General features: G+C 35.3%; 2 protein-coding genes across 2 annotated transcripts; both read left to right on the plus strand.

Annotated features, from left to right (window-relative positions):
- Positions 1 to 541: 541 nt before the first annotated feature.
- Positions 542 to 15,497, plus strand: LOC136802414 (E3 ubiquitin-protein ligase COP1-like; the record flags this gene model as incomplete). Its single annotated transcript, XM_067059152.1, is given in 22 exon segments — positions 542 to 862; positions 1,227 to 1,286; positions 1,694 to 1,791; positions 1,927 to 1,997; positions 2,303 to 2,404; positions 3,096 to 3,164; positions 3,295 to 3,354; positions 3,822 to 3,866; positions 4,164 to 4,219; positions 4,789 to 4,861; positions 6,375 to 6,492; positions 6,786 to 6,921; positions 7,182 to 7,242; positions 7,719 to 7,910; positions 8,407 to 8,488; positions 8,763 to 8,879; positions 9,935 to 10,052; positions 11,839 to 11,963; positions 12,336 to 12,424; positions 13,478 to 13,537; positions 13,895 to 13,939; positions 14,991 to 15,497. Coding segments are annotated over 22 exon segments (2,040 nt in total). The 5' UTR covers positions 542 to 617.
- A 1,573-nt stretch (positions 15,498 to 17,070) lies between these two features.
- On the plus strand, positions 17,071 to 22,697 carry LOC136802403 (uncharacterized; the record flags this gene model as incomplete). Its single annotated transcript, XM_067059144.1, has 6 exons — positions 17,071 to 17,470; positions 18,729 to 18,976; positions 19,322 to 19,389; positions 21,052 to 21,153; positions 21,439 to 22,183; positions 22,616 to 22,697. Coding segments are annotated over exons 1-6 (1,488 nt in total), but the record flags the coding sequence as incomplete, so codon positions are not given.
- Positions 22,698 to 22,811: the final 114 nt, after the last annotated feature.

Below are 22,811 nucleotides of genomic sequence, written 5' to 3' on the forward strand. Positions count from 1 at the left end.
CATTTTCAAAACTTAAATTCTTATTGAAAGAATGCCATTTTCGTAATGTTTCCTGTAAATAAAAACTATTTCTTTAACAAGAATATAGCTAAGGTATAATAGTAAGATGTCACCTATAAGGTTTAGGCCCCCCTAAAAGAATTTAGGTCCCCTCTGAAATCTAGACTTTTCCGTAGAAAGGTGTATTTCCAGGGGTTTTCTGCTACCAAATAACGGAAACTTAAACTTAAATTGAGTTTTGAACCTCAATCTTCATGAAATGCTTTGTTTAAGATTTTTATAGAGTAGTCTTTTATTTTATTTTTATTTTGTTAGGTAAAAATGTCCAGTGTATGATATTCTAGCACTATACATAGTAGTCTACAATTAAAGCAAAATTTTCTGGGAAATTTGCAAACAAAATTACTTCTTGCTTGACCCAAAAATCATTTTTTTGTTAAATCAATCCTGATTAGACATTTTGGAATGATCCACTTGCAAATTATTATAATTGTCATTAGTGAATTGTCAGCAGCTGACAAGAATTAATTTTATTTTTTAGGTTTTCCTTAGAATAACTAGAAACATCAATTCTATTATGAGGAATTACAACATTTTTTGATTGTCATTGATCTGTCATGGCATCACAAACACCAGTTGTATCTGGCTCTGGAGCAAATGTTCCACATTCTGTCCCATCCACAGCTCTTAGTTCTTCAACCGCAGCAACTATTTTGAGTGCAGTCTCTAATATTGGTCTCAATGGGAATTCCCGTAGTGCTAGGAATGCAGGGAAATCAAGGAAGCGACAAAATCAGAACCATCCAGTAACCTTCAGTGCTGTACCAAACTCTTATATTGATAAGAATAATGATTTCATATGGTAACTTCTTCATTCTCTAAATTAGATTTAATTTCTAGTTCCTAGTTGTTTCTTTGTTTTCTTATTAATTAATTTTAGCACCCTTTAGTTTAAAAGCCTCGTTTTCAGACACTTTCACAGCAAGGGCACCTTTTATGCATTTTTCAATTTAATTATTACTTACTGTGGATATTTTCTTTGTACTTCTCTTAGCCTTGTGCACTTGGTCTGTGTGAAAAGAAAAGGCTTAATGGGAAAGCTAGATTTTTTGAGAATAAATCTTAGCTAAAACTTTTCTTTAGAGATGTTTAAAATGTAGTTTTCAGTTTTATATTTTAAAATTATATGATATAATAATAAATTTCATATTGATTATTTTATGTAGCCCAATATGTTTTGAAACTTTGGATGAGGCTTACATAACAAAATGTGGACATAGCTTCTGGTATGTATTTATTTTCCTCAAGGTACTGTCACTGGTTTTTTTTCGATATCATACTCCATCAAAATAATAAATACTGAATTACATTGAATAAATGCATTAGGTGTTCATTTTTGGATTTTAGGATGCGCGTTTAAAAGAATAATCTTATTAAATAATCTATAACCAAGGTCAATTTAGTAATTTGAATGGGAACCTTATTTTATTTGAGTACGTCAATTTAGATATCGTAAGTTTTCCTTCATATTCCACTCTCTCAAATACTCTTATACTGGTCATAATTCTTTAAGAAATATTTGATTTGATTCTTACATTTGTTACTATTTTTAAATGAAGTTTCGATGGGAAAAAAGGATGGAGATATTATTTACTTTTAATACACATGTATTTTTCCTTTGTTTACCTTTCAGCTATCAATGTATTATCCGCAGTCTTGATGAATCTCATCGATGTCCCAAATGTAACAATGTTATTGAGCAAAAAGACCATCTAATACCAAATTTCAAGTGTAAGTGAAATTGTTTTGTTTTTTTGCTTTCACGCTAATACTTTCATCACTTGAAGAATTACTGACATCATTACAGAATACAATGATGATTTAAGTCTTTGTATTTTTCATAAATCATTTTAATCTTTTTTTCAGTGAATGAATTGGTACAAAAATCTAAACAGGGATCCATATCCACCAAAAGGAAAAAAGCAGATGGTATTGTGGTAGGCTATTTGGATCATCATCATTTGAAATCATGATGCCTTTAAATTTTTTTGGTTTTTCTTTTCCAACAAACCCTTCAATTTCAATTTCAAAGAAAATTACCTTAGAATATGTTGTTCATATTTATTCATGATCAACCAAAATATTACATGCCTGTAGTTAAATGAATCACACCTGCAGTTGCTGCTAAGTCTTCATACCTACATTGTCTTTAAAAAGTGACTAACCTAAAGATTTGCTGTTTTGCCAAGTATTTGAAGATGTTTTCTTTAAAATCTTAAGTTGAATGGTGTTCGTCTTTCAGCATTCGGAAGTATCAGATCTCATGAACAATGACAATTTGAGCTTAAATCAAGTCAATTCATTATTGGAAAATCTACATAAAAAGAAAGAAGTTCTAGAGGCTGTAAGTTGATTTCTATTCCTTCCTTCCTATACACTCACTTGTTGACTGTTCAAGGGATAAATGTGTCGTGTCAAGCGACTTCCAATACACAGAAATTCCTACTGGTACAAGAACTACTTGTAAGCTCTAGTTTAAACGGTCAACTTTCTGCCCTGTTTATTCTAATTGTTTGAGTAGGTGAAAAGTGGGGGCAAAGTTGGTGTTAAAATCTTTGCTTCTAAAAAATTGAAAGAAGACATTTGACGTCAAAAGAGGGCAATGTAAATGTATTGACTTTAGACAGCTAATGTTTTGCCCACTTTAATTCACAATTAGAATAGGCAGGGCGGAAAGTGTGCCGTCTAAAGTAGAGCTAAGGTCCAGTACCTGAAAACCGGTACTAAAATGTTTTGGTTATCGCTGCGGACTGGTACGAACCAGTATCATTTTTCTTTCAAACTTGAGGCAAGTATCGTTTATGAGCTTCAATGTACTGGTCCTGACAAAATATTTCGGATGCTGGCAATACAAATTTCAAAAAACTTACACTGTGCGCATGCTCTGATCGAAACGCAAACATTTACTTGTTGGAAGGAAGAATGAGCGTATTTAATGTGACTGTGTCACTGCAATGCAATGACCTCAGACATTCGATGTTGGATGTGATAGTTGTGTTTGTGGTCAGTAAGCCGTATTATTTCATTCCATTTAGGATAGCCGAGCTGCACAACTGGAGATTCTAAAAGACTTCTTGTCTCAAATAAAGCGAAAGAAACAACAGGTATTTTCACTTTTTTTTGCTGAAGAAATACTTCCTTTGATTTTTAAGATTCTGAAAATGTTCATTAGAAGCTTTAGATCTTTTTTTCGCGTTTACATGAATAGGAAATTTCTTTTTTTCAATTTGGCAGGAACTTGACAAACTTATGGAAGAAGTCAGGTTTCTGGATACAGATTTAAAAGTTGTTGAGGTGAGTACACCTGATCAATCGTCAAGAGGTTTTTTGGTTCAACAGAGCAAGTCTATTTAATCAATCCCATCAATCTTCCTTTTTCCTTCAATTTTTGGTATATTGACTCTCCCAGAAAAATCATTATATACAGCTGACTCTCGCTAATTCGAACTCGAACGGAAAATCTCATTAATTCGAATTACAGAGAGATTTGAATTATAAAAAATATTTTACTAAGGCATTGCCTCGAAAAGGACCGGAAATTAGTTCAAATGAAAGTAAGATTCAAATAATTAGAAACAATGTATTGTATTGATGAAAAATGGCCAATAATGAGCTTGTATTTAAAAGTTTTAGAACAATCAAGTAATAAAAAAAACGTTAAACCGATTTATCAAATAAATCTAAAAGTAAAATTTTACCTTCTAGGTGTTTCATAAAACAGCCCATTTAATTTGGCACTTTTTTGTCATTTTCATTTTCAGGGAAAGATTGATTCTCACTGTTCAGAATACCAGAGCTTACTTCAAGTAAGTTTCCACATACCTTTAATTTGTTTGTCTTTTCTATAAACCATTATAGTTGTGTCCTGTAATACTTAAAATATTACCAGTTATGTAGGAGAAAGAAGTTTTTTAGAAGTTTTCTAATAGCGTTGGGGGTCAAATATAAACGAGGCGATTTCAGAAAATCTGCACACATTTCAACTGACTTCGTGAAGTGAGACACGTGACTTTTTTTATCAAACTCCTTTTAATCCTAAGTGTAATAACTTTAGCGGGATTCTTTGTTGAGAAGCATTTTTCCACTGCTTTTTATTTTATTAGAACCACGTTGTGCCGACTACTCCAACGATTGTACACAGTAAAGCCTCTGGGACTTGGTAAGTCAGTACTACTATATCTTTTTCTATGAGCTGTTTGTTGTTGGCTACCAATATATAGGTTTGTTCAAACGGGTATTAGTTCATCTTTTGGACCTGATCTTTAACAAATGATTCGTAGTTGGCTTTACGATTTGACGTCAAAAATGTGAAACTAATTAAAATATTCTGTCTTTTGTAAAGTTAAAAAAAACAACTTTTCAAGGTATAGTCTACTAGTAGCTCTGCAGCGTATAGTCACTGCCATTCCTGAAGTACAGTCTCCATTTATAACTAGATTTTCAACTTTAATATCTTACTCTACAGGAAACAATTTCTTCGAGGTCTATCGGATCGAGTAATAAAAACATCCAAGCATTTCTCATTTTTGATTCATGAACACTTTTATTACCTTTAAAATTATAAACACTCTTAAACTTCCAATTAAAAAGTTCGATCAGATCAGGTCTTAATTATTTGTTCAACTTGGATAATATAGCCTGCTCTCTTTAAACTTTTTGCACACATAAACCCCGTAAAGTGAGAATCTTTCGGAACAGTCCTTTCAAATTAATTTGATTCTGTTTTAGCTTTCCGCTCGATGACTCTCCCGAACAGGAAACCAGTTGCCATGACGGATTCAACTTAACAAGACATGCTGCGGTAAGTGATGAGCTTCTCAATTTTTTTTTTTTTTTTTTTTTTTAATCATAAAATCGGCTTCCATAAAATAAATAAATGGTTCTTCTGCCTGCTTCTGCCTATAACTTAAAGTTTAAAAAACTGTTTATAAAATAAAAAGTGAAAAGAATAAATTATTTTACATTTATAAAGCTCTTTTCCATAACACAAACTTTACAAATTTTAAGTCTGTAGCAATACAATATGCAGCAGAAACAAAAAAAGACTACAACTTTGCATAGAATTCGAATAAGATAGCTGTTTTGTGTTTGTTGAAAAGATGGAGAATTGTGCTAGGATCACCATTTTCGTATCAAAGGAAATCTTCAATCTTATAACCTTCTGAATGTGAAACAGAAAATAAAGAATCTTTTTATTCAGTCTAAAATACACCGTAAAACTTTTGTCCTGTTGACTATAAAGAGTGCTCTGTTTCGTTGTTTTCTGGTGGTTTTCTAAGGCATAAAGTAATGAACTTTAGACTTTTAATTGAGTCAATATTTCGCAACCAAATTCTTTAAAACAAAACCGCTATCTCTTTTTAAAAAAATTATGCATCAATCTTAAATCTTAGAGGTCCTATAAATTAACGTTCGTTCGTTCGTTCGTTCGTTCGTTCGTTCGTTCGTTCGTTCGTTCGTTCGTTCGTTCGTTCGTTCGTTCGTTCGTTCGTTCGTTCGTTCGTTCGTTCGTTCGTTCGTTCGTTCGTTCGTTCGTCCGTCCGTCCGTCCGTCTGTTACCAGCTTTTCTAGAGATTGGCTCATTAGTTTTTTCTGATTTTTGGCACAAAGAGGCAAAATAGCAATGCCCAAAGTGTGACAGAGCTCGATTTTCCAAAAAAAAAATTTCCTGCCGAAAATGCCGGAAATATGCCGGAAATCGCCGTTTTTCTAGATTTTCATTGGACTTTTTCCTCATAATTGGTTGTTTTTTCATTCAAAAACATTATTAATAGCAATGCCCACCATCAAGCATGTTTAATTTTCAATAAAATTGATTTTTGAAGCCGGAACTATTTAAAAATTTCCGGAACAACCTATTTTCACCGGAAAGACAGTATTTCTTGAATTTCTCAAGCTGTACATTATATTTTTTAATGAAATTTTGCACACCTTGATGCAAAATGACAATACCTAAAATGTGACGGAGCCCGATTATCAAAAAATTTATATGCCGGAAAAACCGTTTTTTTGACATTTTCTCGAATTTTCATCCTTAGTTTTTTCTTGCAGAAAGATGCGTATTCGCAATGCTCAAAACATGGCCGAGTTCGATTTTTGAGAAAAAAATTTTCCGGTTGAAAATACTGGAAATCGCCGTTTTTGCAGTTTTTCATTGGATTTTTTCCTTTTTTTCTTATTATTTCTATGTTTTTCATTTTTTTTCTCGCATTGCTATCTAACTTTCATCATGAGGTAGGTCCATTCAGCATCTAGCTTGTTATATATTGTATTATCTCTTGAAACTTGTACACCTATTTTGAATATTTTTTTAGCAAAGTTTTCATAAAGGCTGGTCCTCTGAGAACACTGCCGCAAGAAGAAAAAGAATTTATCAACATTTTGATGACTTAGAAACGTGTTATTTCAATATGAAGAAAGGAAATATATCAGGTCAGAAGAGGCTCATGATATTTATTTTCTGTTTGCATAATGTCTATGATGACATGCTTTGGTTTTAATTGAAGAAGTGTTTTTTTTATTCAAAGCCGTTTCCAGCGTTTTCAATTCTATAATTTGGTCAGTAAAAGTTACATGGGTATCTAGAGCCTAACTTTGAACACTCAAAGGTCATACCAAAGATTCTCAATAATCTATGATAAGCAGCAGAAGACTATCTTTTACCACTATAAAAGAAACTTAAAATTGTCCTATATTCGACGAATAATCTTTGATCTCTCTCACAGATGACGTCAAAATAGAAGATGGGCTGGAATCCATCACTCAGACGTTAGCCAAATTTACCAAATTCACAAAGTGTAAACAGTTGGCAACTCTTAATTATGCCAGTGACATTTATAATGGTTCTAGTATTGTTTCAAGGTAAATCTCTTTCAAACCTCTATTTTATTTTCTATTAGTATTAATGTTTGATATGCTTTGCTTATTTTATTTGTCATGCTTGAAATTGACTTTTCACTCAGATACTTAGTTTTCGAGGAATAACCATTTTGAGTGTTGACCCATTTATTCCAATATTGTTAAAATTCCTCTTAAACCTGCTTAAACACAAATTTCAATTTAGAAACCTTTCCAATAACACAATTCCCAATGAAAGTTTTATAAATTTTCTTCTTTCTCAGCATTGAGTTTGATCGAGATTGTGATTACTTTGCGATTGCTGGAGTCACCAAGAAAATAAAGGTCGGTATCCCTTTGCTTTGGTACTTTCAGAATCTTTTATCGACGAAATCAGCAAAACCACGCTGTAATATCTGACAAAATTTGACGCTTTGTCTCTATTCATTTCCTTCTTCAAAAATTATGTCAAAGACAACTCGTTTTTCATTTCCGTAATGAGGCTACCCATAAGCCATTTCACAGTCGAAATGGAGCATGGGTAATCAGGACTGATTGCGCCTCCATTAGGGCTTCCCGTTGGCTAGACGCAAAAATCTTTGGACTTTGGACCAATAGTAAGTCGTTATTAGCGCGCAGTGGTCCTGATTACCCATCACGCTTTGCGACTGCCTATTCCCAAGATGCGTACTTTTCATTAATGAAGCTCAAAGGAAATATAATTAATCGTTTCCAAAAGAGGGTTTGTCATGACATAATTTCTAAAAAGGCCTGCTGTGTCGAAAATTGATTACCTTTTTTCAAACCTTTTCACGGTGCAGGTTTTCGAATACGGTCAAGTGATACGTGACGTGGTGGATATTCATTATCCGTCGTACGAAATGACGTGTAATTCAAAAATCAGCTGTATCAGTTGGAGTCAATATCACAGGGGAATGCTATCAAGTAGTGATTATGAGGGTACTGTCACCATATGGGACGCCTTTACTGGCACACAAACGCAACTCTTTCAGGTATTGTTTTCATTTATTATATCTGATCTCCGAGCAGATTCTGATAGCTCCGTCCTGACACGTACGCACCGTAAAGGTCATTGCAATGACTTCGCTTTGATCTTTTTCGTACAAATTTGTGATAAATATGAAGCCACACGAGCTTTTGAGTGCGCTGATTGCCTAAAGCTGAACAATCTCACCAAAATAAACGTCAATTATAAACTTAACCAGGGCGCGTTTGTATTCAGGAAATGACTCCGATAATGTCTTCTGGCATTATGGTATGTCTACTTTAACAACAACAACTGATTGGATGCAAGTGAAGTATTATGTAGAAAACTAGAAAAGTTATTTAACTTTCGCAAAGTCATTGCAATTGGTGCATATCGTAAATAATCCATCGGCTTGTCTTCTCAAATTAAAGATCATATTTTTATCGACTTAAAAGTATAGCATTCGAATCATTTTGGGTTTGTATTATAGCTTAAAACGATAAACATTGCTTTCTTTTTAGGAGCACGAGAAACGATGTTGGAGTGTAGACTTCAATACAGTGGATCCTAATCTCCTGGCATCTGGTTCTGATGATGCCAAAGGTATTTGCTTCCTTTTGCTTTTTGTTTTCCCTGACTCCGATTTAAGCAGATTTGGAGTCTCACTGCTGGTTCTTCTTTGTCGTTTAAGGATCTAAAGGTTTCATGTTTAATGTATTCATTATGTTATTTTCCATTCCATTGCTTTAATTTTCAAATCTATTTTATATGTACTATTTGAAAGGTTTCACATGTGGAAGGTTGCTTCGAAGATCTAATATACCTAGTATTTTTTTGTTTCTAAATATTTTTTCATTATACCACAATTCTTTCGCAGTGAAACTATGGGCAACGAACATGGAACATTCTGTAGCCACGCTAGAAGCCAAAGCAAATGTTTGTTGCGTCAAGTTCAACCCTGCTACGAAATATCACATCGCCTTTGGTTCAGCTGGTGAGAGGATGCTATTATTACTTTCCATATTTTACTGGACCAGATGTACAAAATTAACCTCTCAATTTATTCTCAACTTCAGTTGAGTTAGAATCTGAGAATGTGTGTGTGTGTGTGTCTGTCTGTCTGTGTGTGTGTATGTCCCAAAACTTTGGGGCAGCCTGGAGACTTCAAAAATTGTTCGATTTGGCTGAAATTTGGCACACTTGTTCCTTGGGTGAATATCTGGGGGTGTTTTTTTCATTTTTCAAAATTTTTATTTTTGGGGCCTGGGGACGAGTTTTTCGCCAAAACGAGGCTGAAACTTTGGGGCAGCCTGGAAACTTCAAAAATGGTCGGATTTGGTTGAAATTTTGCACACTCGTTCCTTAGGTGAATATCTGGGGGAGTTTTTTCCATTTTTTGAAAATTTTGATTTTTGGGGACTGGGGACGAGTTTTTCGCCAAAACGAGGCTAAAACTTTGGGGCAGCCTGGAAACTTCAAAAATGGTCGGATTTGGTTGAAATTTTGCACACTTGTTCCTTGGGTGAATATCTGGGGGAGTTTTTTCAATTTTTGAAAATTTTGATTTTTGGGGCCTGGGGACGAGTTTTTCGCCAAAACGAGGCTAAAACTTTGGGGCAGCCTGGAGACTTCAAAAATTGTTCGATTTGGCTGAAATTTTGCACACTTGTTCCTTGGGTGAATATCTGGAGTTGCTTTTTGCATTTTTCAAAAATTTGATTTTTGGGGCCTGGGAACGAGTTTTTTGCCAAAACGAGGCTAAAGCTTTGGAGCAGTCTACAGGCCTCCAAAATGATCGGATTTGGTTGAAATTTGGCACACTTATTCATTGGGTGAATATCTGCGGGTCTACAATTGGGCCTATGAATGATTTGAAGCCACTGAAGTTGAGCCCAGTGCGTTGTGCACGTTCGACTATATTCATAGTGTAAGCTCGTATTCAAATGTATTTTGCAAATACATTCAGTCTGTAAATATTGTTTCTAGATGAGTGCATTATCATCAGTATTATTTTTTGGTAGAAACTTTCATCTTCGGATTTCGTTTTAGACCATTGTGTACATTACTACGATCTTCGAAATCCAAAGAAATCTTTAGCTGTATTGAAAGGACATCGGAAAGCTGTTTCTTATGCCAAATTCCTCGATTCTAACCAAATCGTTTCAGCGTAAGTTTCTATCTAGCTACACGTTTGACAAAAGCTTTTGGACGGTATTCGTCGTCTTAGAACTTAAATGATGAAGTGAGACTGAAGACTCAAATCTCCTATATATTGGACAACCCTCTAGTTCGTAGTTCATGCAATTTTCACAGTATGTGTTTTTAAATTGAAAGTTCAAAATGAATGTTGAATGTAATTCGAATAGATATGCCCATTGTAAATTGCGTAACCTTTCCTCACAAAGAGCTATCTGTTGAGGGGGAATTTTCCTACCCAGTTATAAAAAAGAGCTTCGACCTACACCTTATTGAACACCCAATATATACAGTATGTGGCCCCCAAAACGGCGATCAAATTTGAAATTTCTCTCAAATCTAGAGGAAAATAGATTTTACGAAAATTTTTGCTGCATGAAAACCTTTACCATCTCTACTTTATTTCCTGGAAGTTCTTTTTCAAAATTTTCAATTTCAACAATATTTTTCAATCGCTGGTTGTCAAAAGCCTAGGTAGCTTTTTTCTAATGGCCCCCAAAACGGAGGTTTGAAATTTTAGCGATTTCTCGAGATATCTTTAAGATATGAATACAAAATTTTGACCATAGTTTTGAAATATGATTTAGAGGGTTTTGGGCATAAATTTGTTTGATAAAATTTTTACAGTATACCCCTGGTTGTCAAAATGCAGGTTTGGGGCCCCCAAAACGGAGGTGTAGTTAAAATCAAATTATTAAGCCCAGTGGTAAAAGGGGGAAAAACTATGAACATATTTGTGTTTTTCCTTAAATTTACGACCCGATGGATGTAAAATTTATGGTTTTTATGAAATATTTCAAGATTTTCGATATTGCAAAGTTCAAACTGAAAATTTAGAAATTTTCAAAATGACAATTTTGATTTAACAACGTGTTAATCAAGTTTTTGAAAACAAATCTCTATTGAAAACAAATCTCCATTGAAAATAGTTCAATTCATGTATGAAATAAGCTGTGAAAATTTTAGAAAAAAAGCTTAACTGAAACTGAAAATATTAAGCTTTAAAGATATTTTTCTCTCCTATATTTTGCAAAAAAAAAATGACAGAATTTGTCGTTTTTGCTGATTCAGCGCGAAAGTTTTATATATAATGTTAATTTTTTGTTATAAACTATTAACTCAAGGTGATAGGAATAGAATTCCAAGATTTTTTGCTTTTTCTCATATTTAGAATTTTCGGTTTTGTCAATGCTGATTCTAGGGCTCCAAAATACTGGTTGACCTTCAAGATGGTTTATCTCTTACCCAGCCTCTAAAGTCACAGATGTATTTGCATTTTCCGAACGGCATTAGGTGTAGTTGTAGAAAGTTTCCTATACCCCGTTTTCATAACTTATTTTCAATATCCAAGGAGCTAGAGTGAGTTATATGCAATTTTTATCTAATTTTGGTGTTAAAATATTTCCTTTAGACGCAAATATGTTATTTTGAATCTGTCTCAAACCAGCAAAAACATGCTCATTTTTAAGTATAACCATCATTCTTTCAAAATAAACAAAAATCGTTTAATTCGGATAAATCTAAATTTTAATGAAAACCTCCGTTTTGGGGGCCGTCTCCGTTTTGGGGGCCGTCTCCGTTTTGGGGGCCATATGCTGTAAGTGGTTCATCTGCTCGTTACATTTTGAAATCCTTGTCCGAAGTGTAAGGTAGGCTTAAGATGAAAGCGTGTCTTTCCATCAAACAATTATGATTTTGGACGACTTTAAGTATGAACAAGAATTAGCTTGCCAATCAATTTTCAATCTTTTTTTCAGTTCCACAGATAGTCAGTTGAAACTATGGGACGTCAAACGTGGTCATTGCGTCAAATCATATAAAGGTCATTCTAACGAGAAGAATTTTGTTGGGTTGGCTACCAATGGGGATTATATAGCATGCGGTACGTTTAAATTATTTCTTCTGAATCGTGAAAAATATGTTCGAAAAAAATCGAAATAAAAGCGAAACTTCAGTTGGGCAAAACTATCGCCTATGTACCCGATTTCTAAGGTATATGTTTTGACAGTGCTTTCAAGTTTTTCTATGATTGAACAAAATTTATATTTTGTATGACCTAGCATGTACCTGACCGCCGAGCCTTTTTATCTAGCAGTTAACGGTTGGTAGATCAAGGTACTGGATACTGACTGTTGGAAGGATTTAACGCTAAAATAGAATATGTAACATAGTTCCAACCGCCATCCAGTAGCCACAGGTCTACAACAAAGATTCTATTAATTCTAATACTTGAAATGTTTATCTTCATGTTCAGGGAGCGAAAACAATTCATTATATTGTTATTACAAAGGTGTATCAAAACAACTACTCACTTTCAAGTTCGATACTATACGAGGTGTCATGGTGCGTATGTTTGTTCTAGAGTTGTACATTCTTTTTCAAAACATTCCGTTGAAATTCATTCCTTGGTATCTTAGGGGTGACGTGAGGGAATTAATTTCTTAGGGCCGTCTTTTCGAGATCCTGAATGAATTAGCCTTAGGTTATAAATCAAGAAATTCAGAATTTGGCTAGTAGAGAAAAAGTTTATTTGTTTATTTTCAACTTCAGTTGAGCTAGAATCTGAGATGGTCTGTCTGTCTGTCTGTCTGTCTGTCTGTCTGTCTGTCTGTCTGTCTGTCTGTCTGTCTGTCTGTCTGTCTGTCTGTCTGTCTGTCTGTCTGTCTGTCTGTCTGTCTGTCTGTCTGTCTGTCTGTCTGTCTGTCTGTCTGTCTGTCTGTCTGTCTGTCTGTCTGTCTGTCTGTCAGCCTGTCACCTCAAAACTTTGGGGCAGGCTGGAGTTATCAAAAATGGTCCGATTTGGCTGAAATTTTGCACACTCGTTCCTTGGGTGAATCCCTGGGGGTGTTTTTTTCATTTTTTCAAAATTTTGATTCTTAGGGGCGTGGTCACGAGTTTTAGCCTCAAAACGAGGCTAAAAATTTTCTTTTATCAAAAATCTTATTTTTTTATTTATATTTCTTATGTTTACAATTTGGGCCTACGAGTAATTAAAAAGATACTGAAGTTGAGCCAGTACGGTTAGCACGTTCAACAGCTTTAAACTGTTTTTGATAAAACATTTAAGATGCGCAGGAAAGTGTTTCAAATTGTAGTGGAATACTTTAAAGATTATATGTAATAGTAATTGTGTGACACTCACAATACATTTTTCGAGTTCTGATTTACCGTTATATTTACCGAGCCTAAAGTCAAGTATAAATAGTTTTCTATAGTCTACAGAGTGCCATTCGATAGCAAAATTTTTTAGGCCTCTTAATTTTTTTCCAAAAATGTCGTATTTTTAGCAGGCCATGTTCCCCTGTATTTTACATATCAAGTAATGTGTTCTCTCCTTGTCAAGAATTTTTATCTTTTTCATGTTGACGATAAAATAATCTTTTTCACCTATCATAGGATCGTGACAAGAGGGATGAAGAATCGAATGAATTCGTATCTGCTGTCTGTTGGAAACCTGTAAGCTTATCCTCCATTTTTTATTTTTCCTTCGGTACTTTTGATTCAAAAGGTTCTGTGCTTTAACCTCTGAGCTGAATCTGTTGATTATGGATCAATCGAATGAACTGTTGCCTTTTGAATTTCCACCGATTCACGTAATGAAGGGTGAGAAATAGTGCTCGTAAACGACATTGATTTTGATGAAGGACTCGTTAAGTTTTTGACATGCCTTTGCTTCAATCAAGGAAACTTTAACATCAGCAATCCTCGTGTAGTTATTGCAGTTTTACTTGATATATTGACTGGCAATTCTATCCACTCTTGATTAAAATTCTATATCGTTGAAATGATCTCTTATTCTGGTTCTTTCTTTAGAATTCCAACGTTGTGGTTGCTGCTAACAGCCAAGGCCAAATTAAGGTAAGCTTAATTTGGAAAAAGGAAATGCAGTTACTTATTTCCCATCCAGAACGCCCGCGCGTGGTTTTTACACAAACGCCGGATTGAAAGTAAATCTATCGCTTGATTTCGAAAAATGCAGTCCTTAAAAACAAAGGAGCCGCTAGATACAATCCGTCGACATGATTGCGGCGCGTTCTAGGCGCGTTCTGGATGGGAAATGGTGGCTTCACTTTTTCTTGCCTGGGAAATATTAGAGATTCTACTCTAGCCCTTCGGGCTTTAAACTCCATGATTAGCATGGTGGCAGTTCTTACTTCGGCACCCCTTACCTTTTTCACATACAATAGCAGTTCTTTGGAAGGAATGAAAAATGTTTCGAAGTAAAATCCATTTAATTTTTTCCTCGAATTCTTATTTAAAATTCAGTTAAATTAATTTTCAAAAGAATATGATATAATACTTGACTTTAGCAAGAACTGGGAGTGTATGATTGCTAATAATTCTTTCATCCAGTAATCTTGCTAATCATTGGAATAAAATACCTTATCGGGGATAAAAATGTCGGGGGAAAGTGACGAAAATTTTGAGGGGGTGACGAAATTTTCCCCCGACGAATTTTTCCCCCGTCCAAAACTTTCACCTAATCTTTTAAACCCCAACCAAAATTAAAATCTAAATTTTTTACACCTTTATTAACCAAAATTAGTGCTTTAAACGTCGAATTACAAGATATATTTTCAAGCTAATGAAGGAAACCGTTTCATTTATACAATTTAGTTGGGTGAAAGTGACTAAATTGTAAATTTCGTCGGGGAAAAGTGACGAATTTGAAATTTTGGTTTGGGGAAAGTGACGAAAATGCCTCTAGGTGACGAAATTTTTCCCCGACGAAAAAAGCCTGACTAAATAAAACATTTTTTCCCCGATAAGGTACTACATATCTGATAATTTTTTTTTAGGTCTTTAAAATTGTCTCGTTGTTCGCATTTATAAAGCAAAACGGCCATAAAATAACTGGACCATAAAAATCTCCAATTCCTGGCTCTAAAACAATTCTTTTCTTTTTCAGGTGCTGGAAATGGTCTAACTGGATCGCGTATGTCGAAGATGTCTAAAATGTTGGAATATTTTGATGATGATTATGTCACCATAATTAAAATAGGACTCCTGTACATTTTGTAAATAATCAAATTTTGTTTTTAAAAGAATTAAGTTGATTTTTTCTATAACGTTTTTGGCATCTTCCTTGCCTTCTAGAGTTTACTGTCCATTTGTGGAATGAGGCATTTTTATTGGGTATTAAAAATTCATGCAAGGGTCTATCTATACACAGAGTCTATATAATGAGGCTTGGTTTTAGATTTTTTATCAGTTTTTGAGTTAAATAATATTTTATAGATCATTCAAAACTTTATGTAAAAGAAGTATCATTAAAATTTTGTTTTATTTCAATTTTCCCTAAATTTTGTTAAAATCAATTTTTTATTCAAAAAATTTAGTGCCAACAAAAAAATTGTAATTAAAGGTCCATCATACAGAATATTATTCATTCATCTTCGTGTTTAGTTTAGTTTTTTATGATTTCTTGTCATAAGTAGACCTAACCATGAAAAATTCGGAAACGATTTTCTCAGCCACACTATCAACAAACTGTTTCATAAAATTATCGCCCTTTTGTTTTTTTTTGTTTTTTTTCGTTGGTTTGTTTGGAGGAATTTTTGGTATCACCCTTAACTTTATTTTGTTGTTGTTTTTTTGTTTATATTCGTGAATTGTATTTACGCTGTCTCTTTTATACACCATTTTAACTGGAAAGAAAATAAACGATTCTCAAACACACTGGTGTTAAGAATTTAAATTTCCTGGCTATGGTCAGACTAACCAAAAATTCACTACAATCAGTTCTTCAATATTTTAACTTACGTCTCTTTGTAATTTAGCGCCAGTGGCAGTGGAATTCAACTTTGGCACGAAAAAGGATTAAGACTTTAGCCTGGTAAAATTAGCTTAAGTATCGCTAAAAAATTGGAAATAAGCTCTAACAGGCTGAACTTTGGATACAGAGGTTTTTAATCAAAGACAGAATACTTTACCACACGATAAAGTGGTTTTTTTATCCTGTTGGTCCAACCATTGAGTTTCAAGTCCGAAGGGCTAGAGGCATAACTTTAAACGAAACTTTAAACCTTCTCAGGCAAGAGAAATTGTAACCACTTATTTCCCATCTTCAATCCGGCGTTTGTGTAAAAACTACGCGCAGGCGTTCTCTCCAGGGAGTCCTGCCTCTAGCCCTTCGGGCTTGAAACTCGATGGGTCCAACTCACGCAAAACTCTTTCAAAAATGAGGAATCTAATTTTTACTACTAGCTGCTTTGAATTAAATCTCCTCAGCTTGTAAAGATTTGGCCGAATTCTTTCTCGTTTATAAGGAATGAATATTTGTCTCTTTAACGATCGCAATGGACAGTCACGGGGGGGGGGGGGGGGTACTCAAAATGGGTTCCGGGATGCGTCACTGGTCAGGGTACCTTTTTAACCTCCATGAGTCCCAGGTAGGGTCGCAAAAACACCAGAATAGAAAAATCAGTCCCTCGTAGGGTGCCTTTTTGGAAAATTTGAGAACATTTTTGAATTTCAGTCTCATGCAGGGTCACTTTTTTCGCAAATTTCGTCAAAATTTTTGAAAAAACGAGTCCCACGTAGGGTCCATTTTTCGAACCTCAGCGGGGCACCCCCGTCGGCAAGGGCAAGGGTAGTACCCCCCGGGTGGACAGTGAGCAAACCTAAAATACCCCAATCTAAATAGAATATTTCCTTCTCCAGTATTAGAAGGAAAATCTCATGTTTTTTTTTTTTTTTTTTTTTGGAACAAATTCATGTCGATTTCACTATAAGAAAAGGTTTTTATTTTCACGACACTCTCCTTCTTGGTGCCTTTTTTGTCATTTTTTTGCACGCAAGAACACAGAAGGTCTAACAAAGCGAAGGAGAGCATGTTGATTTCACCCAAACGCATTTTATCGCTCGAGTCATTATCGCAACTTTTGTCTATTTGAATCGTGCGATTGCATGTAAGAAATAATGAATAACAATTTCGATTTCTCAATTGGGATAAAAGGTAATTGCTTTTACTTGCCAAGAATCTTACTATTCTTTTGTTAACTATAATTTGCCTTTGGGGATGTGTACTTTCTGCTTGGAAATGAGTGCTAGTTTAATCGAAAAGTCGCAAGCGTGGTTGATGTCTTTGCAAATGCATGCTGCATGCAAAAGAAAAATTTAGTTTGCTCAGTAAAAGCAGTATAAATGAAAATGAGCAAAAATTTAGGAGATTTAACTGATCGCGTTAAAAGAAGATTATTTGAAGATGATAAAACACAACAAGGTGAAAAGGAAGGGGAACTTTATGATGTTGTTGATAAAGACCAAGTTGTCGCTGAATTTTTAGAACTTTGTGACACAGTGGACCAAACAGAAGGACAAAAAGAAGCAGATATTACACCAACTGAAAGTGCTATCAAAAGAAACCTGACTGTTGATGAGAAGACGGTATTTGACTTTATTTGATATTTTTCTTTTAAAAGCTTAAATTGCCTCTAACTTTTACATTGACAATGTGTTTTGACGTGATCTTGCTCTGATGGTTGAAGATTATATGTGTTCTTTAAATCGGTCAGCCTTGTTTTTGTATTGAACCCCATTGAACCCTTGATTTGAACCAGGGTTGAGTCCGTTGAGTTTATGACAAAAATGATGGCTAACCTTAAAGAAACAAGATAAAATATTTTAGGATATTCAGATATTAAGGAATATTTTGATTGTTTGTTTCCCGGAGGGGGGGGGGGGGGTACTTAAACAAAAATGGGTGCTTGGTAAGTGTGTGCCTTAAGGCATCCCTTTCTCGCAGACCCGGTAGGATTTCAGCCAGTGGGGATAAAAATAACAGACTGAAACTCGATGGGGATTGATATTCCCATATTTTTATGATTGGAGATTTCCAATCTTTTGTTTTCAAGTCAGAAAATTCAGGGGTGATGAGAAAAATAGCATAATATTTTGCAGTGAAGATTGGTTTATTTGATTATTTTCAGTAGGGACATGAATTAATTAAGTATGATCTTCCACCGGGGACGATAGAGTGGGTCTGTGAGAAGGGGGTGTTCTAAGGATCGGGTGGGTTTTAAGTCAAGAAAGTGAGAAAATTATTGGAGGCTTTTTTGAAAATCGAACCTAGGACTCACTTTTAAGCAATTTTCAACAAATATCATTCTCTCTAAGCGGGTAAGGGCTCAAAGGTCGGGCTCGCACATACCCACCATCCATCAGCCCTAGTACCCCCTCGCCTGGGTCCGTTGCACCCTATAATTGTGATTTTGGATTTCGAAGAATTTTTAGGGTTTCATTTTATATCGACAAAGACTCGAGAGAAGACCAATCGGGAATTTTTTTTTCTCAGGAGAACTTCGTCACTGTTTTTAATGAGTGAGCAACTGAAATTTTTGTTTTTGGTCAGGGAGAATGTCTGCTTGTTGGTTCTTTTCTCCAACTTTTGAGGTTTAGAACTTCTGACAAACGATAGACTTTGAAGGATAATCTTTTTGACGTCCATAAAACATTCACTCTTGAAAACGGCTAGCAACTTCTGCAAAAAGTAAAGCCGAAACCTGGATCTCTACAAATCAAATAGATCTCACATTCCCGCAGATTCCCGCCACCGTTAGTAACAAAACGTGAAGAAGCCAGAATCGGAATCCCCAACCTTCTTTTAATTTTCTACCTTTTTTCCCCTATTTTCGTTATTTTTCAGCCCTATCTTCATCCAAACTTTGAAGTGCTTGTCATCACAAACAACACAACACCCGAGAATACGTGCAATGTTATCGATCTTTTGCATCAAGCCAATGAAGAATCAGCTCAAGAGAACAGATTCAAAATCTACCGTTGCAAACCCGAAGATGCAGAACAGTTGTCATGCCAACGAGAGTTTGACGTCATGTTTACTGATGTGGATCTTGGTATCAGCAATGAAATGATTCGTATTATTGTCGCTATAAGGTAATGAATCTGGTAACGCAATTTCATATCTTTCTACACGAATCAGTAAATATTGTGAAAAATTTTCTTTTTCGCTTTTCGTCGAAATTTTGAAACACTGCTCATCATGGAAATTTTCGGGTCTGTTTACAGACGAATCTAACTCAGGTTAAAAGTTACAGCCCTCTAAAGTTCATTATTCTCGTTTTAGCTGTTTTTGACGTAATGTAAAGGGTTGTCATTTGTTACTTGATCCAAAAAAAGATTACAAAAATCTGAATTTCAAAACTGAAATCGGTGGAAGTCTCAAAATGTGAGGATTGTCATTTTTTGGAACAGACTTCTTAAAGTATCCTTCATCCTTAGGAAATCAAGTACACATAACCACAAAATTCCAATTGTTGCTGTGGAACAAAACAAATCACATTACAGAAGTAAGCTTTTTCAGGCCATACTAATCAGGTTAAAACACTACTTTAGTTTACCAAATTTTCTTCAAAAGTGACTATTGATGGGACTAAAATTTTCTGTAAAAAGTGTTTGTTTTTACATTTTCGCATTTTTATGTATATGGCACTGTTAAGAAAAGGGCATAGCGTCAGCCTGGGTTTAGGTCCCAGGCAAAAATTAGGCCCCCCCCCTGAGTTTTAAGTCTCCCCCAAAGATTTATGCATTTTTTGTTAGCCCCCAGGACTTTTGACCTTAGACACTTTCAAAAAATTGATCCAGTAAAAAAACGTTTTCCAATGTAAATTGCGTTCAGTTGTAAGTTAAAGATAAAATATTTTGCACACTTTTTATAAGAATTTTGCACCGCAGGCGAAAATTTGGGTAATTGAAGCCAACCATTAAGCTGAATTATTTTAGCCCCCATGTTAAGTGCAGAGATTTTAGCTCCCCCAATTACATGGGTCCCCCCAAAAAAGTGGTGTACTTTCAATCCCCTCCTTATTTGGGAAAAATTTGGGGTGTAACCACAGATATCTGTAAAGCCATTTAGGCTAGATAGGCAACTTTAAGCTTTCTCCAGCAAAAAAAAGTGAAGCAAAAATTTGACTTTTTAAATTTCGTGCCGATGGATAGGATCTAGCATTTTAATTGTTTTCGGAGCGCGAGATCAAAAAAAGTAGGCGGCAAACGCTATTTCACATCTCTCAAACCGGTGAAATTGCATATTTTAGTCACGTGACCTTGGTAGGAAATCCTTCCAAACCTAGGCTTCACTTTTCGATAAAAGCCGCAAATCGGGCTTTACAGATCTGTGGGTGTAACCCCCCAAACTAGCAGGGGGGCTGACGCTATGAAGGATGTATAAATCATACTCAGGCAAGTTAAGGCCTGTGCAAAAAATTCGATAAATCGTGACGGCCGTGACGGCTAGTTGTTCCACCCCTTTTTATGGGAAAATTTTTCGTTATCATCACTCTTCACATTAATACCTTTCCAAAAAGTGCTGGGCCAAAAATTCTCTTTCAGCCATTTTGGGAAATTTAGCAAACGTCAGCAAAAATTTGAAATACTAATATCTCCTGGAATATTTATTGAAATGAGCTGAAATTTTGTACGAAGGTAGGGTGGATAAATGTCTTTCATTTCCAAAAAAAGTTTTCAAAAAATTGATGACGTCAGTATTTTTTGAGGAAAAACGAAAATTGCTGATTTTTGCTGACGTCATTAATTTTTTGAAATTTTTTTTTTCGGAAATGAAAGACATTTATCCACCCTACCTTCGTACAAAATTTGAGCTCATTTCAATAAATATTCCAGGAAATATTAGTATTTCAAATTCCGAATTTCAATATTCCAAAATGGCTGAAAGAAAATTTTTGGCCCAGGACTTTTCAGAAAGGTATTAATATGAAGAGTGAAAATAACGAAAAGTTTTCCCATAAAAAGGGGTGGAACAACTGGCCGTCACTACCGTCACGATTTATCGAAATTTTTGCACATGCCTTAACTTGCCTGAGTGGGGTAATTAATTTTATTAAAAGACGCCCTTTGTCGAGGCAGCTCTTCTGTTCCCTGAAGCAGAATTTTTCTCAATATTCTATATATGTCCTTCTTAGAGTATAAATGTAATGAATTTTCTACCATAGTAAACGAAGTAACAATTTATGGTGTGACCAAAGTTGACTATTCTCCTCTGGAACTCCAATTTGTGAAAGAGGTCTTCAGAAGCTTAAGCATCAATTCAGCAGGTCAGTCTAATGCTAATAATTAGAGACACCGACCCGGTGGGGCCCCACTGGGAAAATTAGCAAAAATAGGGTCCACAGTGGAAAAATTATGCTCCACTTTTTGTTGCGCATACCGGGTCTGTGAAAAGGGTGCATTTTGGGAGATAGGGATGGATCTCTTTTTATTCATGACACCTCATCCAGTTATCTTTGCTCGGTATGGCTTTTCATATCATTTCTAACTAATTTGAAAAAACCTACTGGAAAACCTTCTCAACGTTTCAAAACACGTAATCTTTCCACTAGGTTTGAGCCACAAGGAGGACGCTGAAAAAACGACGATCTGTTCCACAGATCTCTCATCATCAGAACACCAGACACTAAGCAGTAATGTCCATCATCAACAAGCACCACCTGTAAGCACTTACACGACATTGGACAACTCCTCACCACCATCTTTCACTGTACCATCAACTAGCATCCTGACTGTCGAAATATCAAACCATGTCAATACTACATCGAGTGAAGAATCAAATCAAATGCACTATCAATCAACAGTTACGTCTTCAATAAACGTTACTCCACAAACAGTACAAGCTACGGTCATCAAATCGAGCCACCAAGCATCAAACATCAAACTAGCAACTCAACCAAACCATCCACAACAAACACAACAGATCTTCAACACGACATCCAACAAACAACACGTTGTACGACCAACACTCATCCATCAACAACAACCGCGTTTTATAACACCTTCATCAAACACCGCACCAATACTCCCGAAAACAAACTTATTTTACCATACCATACCCTACTACCCTGTACCAAACCCCTTCCCGACAATCCCACCACACCAGCAACAATCATCGTTGAAATTCAACCCGTTTCCATCAAACGCTCAGGTACAAGCTCCTCAGAACACACCAAGAATGAGTTCGGACTACTCTTCATATATGGTGTCAGGTCAAGGTAGTTTGAATAATCCCTTGAACGTAACCATGCTTCAAGACGATCCAAGCAAGCATAATACCAAAGAACGAATGAGGAGGTGAGGTGCTATCCTTTTTTTATTCCAATTTTTGTGGATTTTAACTAAACTCGGCAAAGGTGTTTTATGCCATCCTAGAGATTAACTACTAATTCAGACATAGTAAAAATAAAGCAAAAAGGAGGGAAAAAATTTAGTTTATACAAACTAAATCCCGTAACAATAATCGTATTATCATATAACGCCTTTACTACTGTATTACACGCATTATAAACGACTCCAATCTATCCTAGAGAGGAAGTTTTACGCTCGGAAAAAGGGATATTTGATTTGGTCTAACTCTTACCTTCCCTCATTCCCCTCTAGCTTAAATATCTCACTCTTTCGAATAAATTTTCGTACTGATCCCTTTTGGTATTGTCAAACTAACAACTCACTTTCACTTTGGATACAAGTTAGTTTATTTTCCTTGTCTTTTCTTTTTTGTTCGAGGGAAAGAATTCGTCGAAGCTGCGAGCAGTTCCGTTCTCTTTTACCGTACAGCAATCAATCCAAGAAACTCGACATGGCTACGGTAAGATAGAGAAGTAAACTAGTCTGTTTGTATGATGTCTCTCTTAACCTGGCTGGTTTGTCAGTGTATAGTATAGTGATATGGAGTGCTACTTTGGGGTTTTGGTTGACTTTT

The sequence above is a fragment of the Clytia hemisphaerica genome, unplaced genomic scaffold, assembly GCF_902728285.1.
Source record: "Clytia hemisphaerica strain Z4C2 unplaced genomic scaffold, Clytia hemisphaerica genome assembly, whole genome shotgun sequence".
NCBI classification, from domain to species: Eukaryota; Metazoa; Cnidaria; class Hydrozoa; order Leptothecata; family Clytiidae; genus Clytia; species Clytia hemisphaerica.